Source organism: Sinohyriopsis cumingii, chromosome 7 (assembly GCF_028554795.1).
Source record: "Sinohyriopsis cumingii isolate HCF-2022 chromosome 7, ASM2855479v2, whole genome shotgun sequence".
Lineage (NCBI taxonomy): Eukaryota > Metazoa > Mollusca > Bivalvia > Unionida > Unionidae > Sinohyriopsis > Sinohyriopsis cumingii.
The window spans coordinates 1,804,398-1,814,805 of record NC_142967.1 but is presented as its reverse complement, the minus strand read 5'-3'; the positions used below and the strand labels follow the sequence as shown (position 1 = coordinate 1,814,805).

Below are 10,408 nucleotides of genomic sequence, written 5' to 3'. Positions count from 1 at the left end.
AAGAAAACTAAAGGAAGATGATCCCAGGAGAATTTGTAGAAACCTGGCACCTCAAGAACCACCATCAACTCTAGTTTTGGTGTGGTGAAGGGGATTTCTCGATTTTAGTTATGTAAAATATGAAACAGTGTCTGATATATGGAGGTGTCAGCTAAGGCAGGTTACACTTTATATAATATCCTGAAATATCAGTAGTTGAAAATAAAATAATGTATAATATTGTATCTGCAGTTGCTGAAAACATTTTATATTGATTATTTATGATCTTCGTGCCCACGATGTTTATTGGCAGAAATAGACTGGTGGTAAAAAAAATCAAAGCATTATTGTTTGATGCAATATTATGTGCATTTATAAGAAAACAATGAATAAAATCAATTGTATTCATTTATATAGAAACTCATGCATGCAAGAAAGTGTTTAAGTTCATGCAAGCCTAGAGGGGATGAAGCCAGTGTATTGTCCATCTGGATATTTGTCATGTATCTGCCAGAAACAGCAAGAGGGAATTACATGTCTCTGTCCAGACCCCAGCCTTCCATGTTGCCGTAGTATGAACTGCCTATAGGTAGCATGACTGTTGGCACTCATCAAGTTAACTTTATCGTTGAGGACAAGAACATTTCGTCTGTACATCCTGGACAAGGCAAGTACAGCCTCATCAAGGATTAGATCTTGAAAAATCTGAAAAATTATTCCAATTGTAATATGCTATTTCTAAAACGTAAAAAAAAATATATTTTAAGAACTAATATGAACATGCGCTTATTCAAATGTTATTCATCTTCGATCAGCAAATTCCACTATGAAATACACGTGGATCAAAACTGCACATGGTTTATATTTTGACATGAACACTGAGAGTTCCATCGCAACTAGAACTGATAGTTTATGTTAAGATGGACAGCTCAATGTTTTTGGGGAGCATTTCTAGAAGTCAGAGACTCCTGCATTGGGATCAAATAGGAATGGCTGATTGCAGCTTAGATTTGTTTAGTATAGTGAGGTACCCACATTGAAATCAGGTAATGAAAAGAATCTACTCAATGAGTTTCAATTGTAAATTAAAACAAAGTCCTTATCATTTGCATTTGCATGCATGTCTGTTTTAAAATTATTTCACAGTGGTTGCAAAGAAATAACATTTACAACAATCATGTATGTACATCAATTATCAATCTTTGAGAGTGCACCTTGGAAATGGAATTCATTGTAAATGTTGTATTGTAAGAGTAACTATCAAAGTTTTAATTCTGTTTGTAAATTGATGCAGTATTTTGATTTTATTGGTACAAGGTGCAAGTTGTACATTCATAGGCACGTGCTACACATATCCTGTATACAGAAAGAGGTTTTCTGTAATGTAGCCAACATACCTGTCAAGTTATTCATACCTTTTGTGATATACATTTTGTACATAAAAATTTTAAGCTTTGGCAATAACACGCTCAAGGAATATATAAAAGTTATTGAAAGAATTAAAGAAATTTCAAAATTGCCATTGAATCGAGTAAATTTGTTTTACAGAAATCATTTGCAGTAATCACCAGTTCAAAGGTGGAAACATTGAATGCCAAGCAGACTGGGCAATTAAAATTCTTACCCAAAAATGTTAGATCAGATATGAAGAAAAAATGTTTCTTGCAAGCCTTCATGTCAGTCTTAATTCTGGATAAATAAAACAATTTAGGATTATTAAGTCCTTATGTTTATCATGATATTGCATATATAGTATTATCTTAACATATTTTGGGGCTTTAGAAATACACATTCAGGCATGCATCATATTTAAAACAGAAGAATAAAAGTGTAGTATTTATTTCACAAGACTTAAATGGCTATATGAATTCTGTACATGTCTAATTTAAAAAAACAAAAAACTGCAATCTAGTCGGGTCTAATTGCTGAACTCCAAAGTAAGATTGCATAGACTTTTTGTTACCATTTTGTATTTAAAAAAACATAAAACTAATAAATGTATTACTTAAGTTGGTTTATTAATTAAATTGAAAAAAAACCAAGTTGACCTTAATAGTATTGAATGTTTGTATGCCACTAGCGTGGATCACTAATACCAATATATGAAATGATTTTAGCAAATCTACCTTTCGGCCATCATACAAAGGAATTTATCTATTTTAAGTGTATCTCTGAAGCCGCTGTATATATTGGTTTGGAAGAAGGAAATAGACCTGGCATTTCTAATATCAACTGGAATACTATTCCAGATCAAAGTTCCAGAGTACTGGAAACATTTTTTGAATAATTCCTTATTTGGTTTGGGAATTTTATACTGTTTGAAAGACATGGATCACAGTTGTGGAGTATTACCAGGTAGCCTATACTTGAATAGTGATTGTAAATATTCAGGAGCACTATTATTGAATATCATGAACATTAGTTTGGCTTTTCTCAACCGTATTCAGTCTTTAATAGGTAATAAGTTTAACTTACCAGCTAAAATTTTCCTTGCTTACTTTCTGGATTGATATAGCCTGAATGCACTTGTTTTAAGATGTGCCAGCTTTGCTATGATTTTATCATTTGAATTACTCCACATTGTGTTACAGTAGTCTAAATAGGGTTGTATGTAACTGTTATAAAATAGTTTTCTGTACCTTATCCTACTGAAAAGCCATAAACTTGAATTAACTTTTTTACTGACGTGTTCAGTACATGATAGGTTATTATCTACCAAAACACCAAGTAGTCTATCATGACAAACCATTTGCAAATTTGTATCCTTCCATGTCAGACATAGTTCATCACTACCAAGATTTGTTCTTTTTTAAAATGTTGAGATAAGTAATATTTTAGTTCTTCCAGTATTTACCACTATGCCATTGCATGTGCACCAGTTGTCCAGTTTGTTTAGGGCATCCTGTAAATACATTTATAGTTTGTGCTTTGTGTTTTGGATGTCTGATAATGTTGTGTCATCTGCATAGAGATCTGTAGATGAAATTGAGTCCCTTAGTAAAAAGTGGTAGGCTATTAATAAATAGTGTCAATAGTAATGGACCTAAAATTGATCCTTGTGGTACTCCATATCTAATTGTTCCAGGTTCCGATAGAACATTATTTATATAAACATGTTGTGTTCTCTCACTAAAGTTTGAAGTAAACCATCTAACTGTGCTTTCATCACATTGGTTGATTTTCAGTTTCTTAAAAGAACTTCATGTACACCAACCCATACAATTTCCTGAAATCTACAAATAGAGATCCTATTATTCAACTTTGATCAAGTGGTTGAAGCCATTTATCAGTTAGAGAGATCAAGTCAGTCTCACATGAATGTTTCTGTCTAAAGTCTGATTGAATAGGGTGTAACAGCAACTGTTTCGTTAAATATGACATGAACGAGTCATGGGCATGTTTTTCAATCAATTTTGACAAGTTTTGGTTGTATTGAAATTGGCTGGTAGTTATCAGCATCATTCTTATAACCAGATTTGTGCATAGGCATTACTTTTGCAGTTTTCCATATTTTGGGGACAGATGAGGTTGCAATATTTAAATTGATTATGAATGTTATGCTATCTGAAATAGCTGAGACAGAAGTTTTAATGAGTGGTGGACCAATCTGATCAAGTCCTGTAGCTTTCTTGATATTAAGTTTGCTGAGACATTTTTTAACAGTTTTTTTTTATACTTGTGGGATAGAGAAACATACCTCCTTAGGGATTTTTCAGTTCATTATAGTTGTTTTCTATCACTGGTTCTTTTAACTTAGTGGTAACGTTAGTGGAAAAAAACATCACTCAAAATATTTGCAATGTCAGTGTCATCAGTGACTTTTGTGTCATTTACCAGAAGTGAGTGAATTTTATTGTCTGATCTTTGTGTGTTACCCCAATGAGTTTACTGAAGACTTTCCAAAATGGAGTTTGTGTTGCTCGTTGTGTTTTCAAGCATTGATTGATAAAAAGTTTTTTTTTTATAGCCTTTTCAATCATACTTGTTATGTTATTTCCCCATACTTGATATTGTGCATGGTTTCCCATAGCCTTCAATTGGTCTTGTGTCTTCATAGTATCTAGAATTTCAGTAGTAAATCAGGTAGGTTGGATTTCATACTTTACTCAATGTACTTTTAGTGGTGCATGCTTAGCGACTACATTCATAAATCAGTCCACACTTTTAGAACTTCACATATGTCATCAAAATTTTGGATAATATTCCACGGAACGTTATATAGATCATCTTGAAATTGTTATTTACTTAAATTTTGGAAAGATCTGTAAGTGATAGTTTTGTGTGTATGTTTCCTATTTCTGTTGCATTTAACCTTTGTTGTCAAAAAGGTAGGATAGCGGTCACTAAGACCAACATTTATTACATTAACATAAGCCACATTGTTTGGTAGGTTGGTATAAATGTGATCAATAAGAGTGCTTGATATTTCTGTTACACTTGTGGGCTCATTTACCAGCTGGACTAGGCCTAATGATTCAAAAAATTCCATCCAGTTACTCCTTATTTGAGTATTGAGTAGGTCCTTATTTACACTGCTGAGTATATGTTTCTTTCTCCTGTGCATGAACATTTTCTATTTGTTTCAAAGAGTTATCATTCCAAATTGCTTTGGAGGAAGGTGACCTTTAAATGAAACCAACTAGGAATGGTTCTGCATTATTTTAAGAAATTTCCACCCAAATACTCTCAATTTCATGTGACCCCAAGTCAGGTCGCCTTTCTGCATTTACATCTTGTAATGTATACAAGACCCCCCCCCCCCCGCTGTCTCTCTGTCCCTGCATAATGGTTTATTGTAGCCTGGACAGTGAAATAGATTATCATTGTGGCCAGCATTTAATTTGGTTTCAGTGAGTCCTAAAACATGCACATTTTTTTCCTTGGAAGACAACATTAACTTAATCTGTTCTATTTTTTCCACTATACCTTGTACATTTACGTGACCCATGTTAAAACCTTTTGTATTTAGTTTCATATCAATTATATGTATTTCATCATGCAATGGGGTACTCTATGAGATTGTCTCCATAATACTTTTACCATTTTGGTATTATATAAGGTGGCCATTTAAATGAGGTGGCCTCTGTATTTTCTATAGTATCTGTGCATAGTCTTCCTTTATCAAATCATATTGGAGTGGGGTGTTGAGTAGCAACAAAAAGTAAAGCAGTTTAAACATACATTGTTTGGTAAAATAACTAATCCTTTAATACAAGTATGCATTTTCTAAGTTGTGCAAAACACTACTGACATAGATATTAGAGTCTTTTCCAAGTTACTTAGTACCAAACATTTTTCAATATCTATCAATACTTGTTTTGCAAGATATAAATAAACAATTACCCTCATTCTTGTCTGCCTTGTCTGAACTATGTGTAGAGCTTGGTCAGCTCAGTTTTTAGGCTGCACAGCATGTCTTCCTCCTCTCCCCCATCTGGTTTTTCAACTTCTTGCTCCATGCCTCATCCTTCCTCTCCCTCTTCCTCTTAAAGGTCGCTCTACAATTGAGCTTAAAAGTGAGCTGACTTAAGTCTATCTAATGAATTTTAATATGTAAATGTATTTCATAATTTGACAACTAATATATTCATGATTACTTATCAAACTTATAGGACTATAGTGCTAACTTTGGATCAAAAATTAATACATGAGAGGTTGTGATTTGATGGAAGCTTTTTGGGCTGGATCAGGTCAAGTGTTGGGTGGGGTGGGGATCCAAAATTTAAAAAGGGCCCCTACTTTCCTCGAATGGGCACCAAAGCAAAGTCTATGTATCGATTTACTCAGTGTGCACAATAACCAATAAACATGTGCAAGAATAAAGCTGTGGTCAAACTTCAGCTGACAAATGACTGTACGTTTGTGTGTGTGTAGTTTTTTATGATCTGGCCCCGAGTTTTGAACCTGGATTCCATATTCTAGTCGTAGATTTAAAAAACAAAACAAACAAAAGCTTATTTAAAACCTTGTGTATGTAAAGTATTAACTTGGAGAAGCACACAAATTCTTTTCCGCTTTGTTTGAAACGTTAGAAAGATGGGTGTTAGGGGTCCACTGGTGACAATCTGGTTAGAATTTATAAATTGATTAATGAAATTACTCAATTTTGAGCATTTTTAAATATCCCTGATGCTTTTCATTTATAAAATTGAGTGGTGGGGACGTTAGGGAGTACGAATTCTACTGGGCAAGAAATAGAGTGAGTACCTGTGGGTTTTGCAATACTGTACAGAACACGTTGATTTAAATCATTCTCGTACCACAAAAACTTTGAAATATAACTAAAAAATTAGTTCTACAGACATTTCATTGTTTCCTCTCAAAATTAAAATTAGAAAGGAAAAGGATAAGAAGAAAAGAACGAGATCAGAAGATAATCGTTCTCACCGTTGTTGACATTTTGGGCGGTCTCGTAGTGTGGTTGTATTTTACGTCATCATCTTCAGTGTTTACAATGTGGCCTATAGTTATGCAAATTTCGGTCACCGGAATTATGTGTGATATTCATTCGGGATCTGCCGATCACTGCCGAGCGGGATTTCAACATGGAGACGATAGATTCGTTACTAAATGTACGAAGATTTCAGAGAGCTCGGATTTCATAACGAGAACCCCCACGTACTTGATATTACCCCAGAAATGCTTTTTAAATAGTATTTAATCAGTTGATATATATAAATGTCCCAACATTTTTGCAAGAAAATTTACCCTCAGCTGCACTATTGTGCCTTTAATACTTTTTCAGCCATATCAGCACGATGTATACAGTGTAGCAGTTTTTAGTGATTTTTGGTGCTGACGAACATTGCAGCAAACATGTAGAACGATGACATACCCATGTACATTATCCTGACGCATTGCCAACCAGTCCTAACACTAACATCTTAATTTTGAGCGCCAAGCGAGGCAGCTCCTATTACCATTTTTAAAGTCTTTACCATGGGGCTCGAACCTGCAACCTTCCTCGACTCCCTTCACGCGAGTCGCACGCTCTTTAATCCATATGCCACCGCAGAGTTGTTTTAGTAAAAACACAAATGAAATGTCCTACAAAAATATATGCGTAAGCTAGTCATTTGGCTCTTTTGACGCGCTTAGTGCCGATATACTGTTCGAGAATATTTTTAAGCATGTCTTCGCCAATATGTGTGTATATGTGTATGTTGTAAGGAAAATGGATAAATCGATTTTCGAATCAAGTTAAGATTGCAAATGGTTCTGAGTCACTGGTTACTGGGCCTGAATCATATAAAGCTTATTTGAAGTGCTTTAATACTGTACATTCTAACTAGCATATGTATCATTTTATACGTATTCTAATAAGTGTTCTCCAGAAGGCACAATATCTATATTCGATGCAATATGAAGTCCAATTATCGTTGATCTGGTAATAGCTATTATTTAAAGTCATAAGTCAGCAGGGGTAGTTCATTATTGCACTCATGTTGTACGAAGTATTGATCATCATTGTTTTTGTTATCACTTATTGTTTTGATTTTAAAGTTTCTTTTTCAGATACAGAAACTTCATGTCAACCTTCTATCTCAATTCAACAGTGTTTTAAATTTTACTTTCTTAACAATGCTTGATGTTATCAATTACTTCCCATAATTTCCAAACAAGAATAAAATTTACAAGGGAATATTCCAATAAAGCATGGCATCTTTGGTCAATGTCCAGAAACATTGAAATTATCTGCTAACTTCAAGCAGATCACCTGATTACCTCGGAGATGGTGCAACTGACAATGAAGCCGCTGTGCAAGGGATATGTACATGCAGTTTCTGCCATGTAACAAAAAGTACATCTTGTGGAAAAGGACCTGAGTACAATATGCCAACGTCTTCCCTACCCATTGTACGGGTTACTTAGGTGATTGTTTGCTTTTTGTTGTTCTTTTGTTGAAAAACATTTGTCTGCTGAGAAAACCTGGTTTTACTGACAGTATCATATTTTAGTCGCGCTGTATGTTAGGAATCGATATCCTAGGATTGCCTAATGCAATACCGTATAATACAAATGTCACGAATTAGACTATATAAAGATATCATTAACCAGCACTGATTAGAATATTGGATCAATGTGATTTCAATTATTAACAGTTAAAGAAACATACTTGGAGCTTTGTGATGATGACTTCTTGCATTGTATACTACTATTTCTTGTCAATTTCTCTCTCTCTCTCTCTCTCTCTCTCTCTCTCTCTCTCTCTCTCTCTGCTGATATAACTGTGCAATAGGCCAGGCTAACACCTAACTTTGATATCTGAGACGATTTCAGACTTATGAGTTCATTAATGCCGAAAGGAACCGATTGGTCTCTCAACGGTTGTTGAAGCTAAAGTATATGAATAAGGACAAGTGGTTTACAAAAGGGCATTGATAATTATTGCAAACGCACTCTTTTCATACAAACATTTCCCAGAAACGCATGAATAACGATTCGATTCCATAATGCCTCCCTTTAGTAGAATTCTGTTGTTATCGGTTTCCTTTTTCATTTAGCATAGAACATACATTACATATCCTGTTAATGATGACATACTACTGTTTCCATATAGCAAGACGCTTTAAAAAGAAAATGTTATTCTTTTTTATTAAATGTTTTTAGTTTATCACTGCATCGAACTTTCAAATTTAAGCAGTTTTCAGTTAAATGCTTGACATTTTTCCTTTGTGGTAAGTCTCAAGGAACAATCACATTATCTATGAATGATTGGTATGCATGTACATTTTACTTTAGGTTACAGAGTATTGTGTGTGCTACATCATCGGCCTGTAAGTGGTGACATATTACAAATCAAGCTTACGTGACTAAATTGTTTATAAGTATGTATTAATATTAGTATATTCCTAATTATAATTGAATACCCCTGATCCGTTAAGATCCTTCCATTGCGTTATAATTCAAAACTTACACCTGTTGGCGACGAAATGTTAGCGAGGCAGACATAGGATATGAAACAGTTTAGGTATCCATGGTGAAAGAAAGACATTTTGATAAACAGAGAAATAGACAGATGCATATAAGTATAAAAAGAGAGAGGCGACAGCAAGGAAATATAAGTAACCATGGTCTTAGTCGACAGTTTCAATATTCACAATTGCATTTACAAGAATTACTTCCTCTTATCATATTCAATTGCTTTCCTTCCTGTAATTCAAAATTCATTTGAGACGCATTATTTATAATACATCGGAGTCATCGAAATATTTACTAGTTTTATTATAAAATGTAATTTCATATAGGTGGCATAAAGAAGCATTTAATGCCAACGCAAGATAGATTCCCAACTTTTATTTGACAAAACGAAAAGCCATCTGATCAGCTTACATATAGTCACAGGCGATGTCTATCAAGATCTAGCAACCGTCAATCTGTAAAACAAACAAAGAAAATATTAGTACACTGCTGAACGGATGATAATTTAGAAAAGAGTAAATTAAGTAATATAGATCATCTTTGAAAACTTTGACATTCGATGACCAAAATGATACAATCAATTTTAGAATGATACATAGGGATAATTCGCAAAAGTGGGATCTGAAGTTAAGCTTATAAAACCATTCCAATTCCTATACTCAAACTATGACTCAACTCAAAACATGATAGATAATTGATCAGTACTTTTATTTTAGCCAGGCATACGTCAAAGTTTTCATTCCATCGAAGTATATATCAAAGTCATCACACTAATGTTTCTTCAATACATTAAACATGAAAGAAATGCTGTATCTTCTCTACCACTTCCTGATATGACTGCAAGACCATTGATTCAAATTCAGGTTTCAGATTTTGTATAAGGAATTTAAAATTAAACAGCATACTACAAATTTATTGCAATAAATATAACAAATATAGAAGTTGTTCTCTATTCTGTACAATAAATGTTTTCTAAGAAATTTCTACATTGTTATAGTAGATATAGTTACCTCTCAGTGAATCCAAAAGGATATTCCATCTTTTTATACCGAATATATATATAACATTTTGCCCGATTGATGACTTACATACAATACATACTGTTGCATGTGGACAGTTGATGTTTTTATGACTGTCCTGTCTCAGTTAATACCTTTAAAGAGGACTGATGCATACAAATGTCATTCTCCCTGACAAACCTAAATATACTTTCACATTTATTCGTCAATTAAAAAGCGACAATTTCTCGCCTCCAACATAAGATGAAACGATTAGTACATTCAAATCAATGTAAATATTATTCATCAAATCTCCCTCTACCTGCCTCGGTCTTACTGTCTGCCAAATACAGTTAGACATATAGGTAAGTTGGTCAATTAATACACAAGTAGGCATGTAGGCATAAACGATATATTTTAAAAAAGGAATATCACAAACCATATATTTAAATCTCTAGAACGTGTCTATTATGAAACTAAAACACATTATATTTTAACCTGTATGCTAT

At 33.7% G+C, this 10,408-nt stretch overlaps 1 protein-coding gene across 1 annotated transcript; it reads right to left on the bottom strand.

Moving 5' to 3' along the window:
- Positions 1-369: 369 nt before the first annotated feature.
- On the bottom strand, positions 370-6,468 carry LOC149794627 (P2X purinoceptor 7-like). The gene is made up of 3 exons (XM_089963946.1): positions 6,367-6,468; positions 5,323-5,477; positions 370-684 (listed from the first exon to the last, which is right to left on the bottom strand). Exons 2-3 carry the CDS (start codon positions 5,326-5,328, stop codon positions 427-429), a joined length of 264 nt encoding a protein of 87 aa, XP_089820072.1. The 5' UTR covers positions 5,329-5,477; positions 6,367-6,468; the 3' UTR covers positions 370-426.
- Between the last annotated feature and the right edge of the window lie 3,940 nt (positions 6,469-10,408).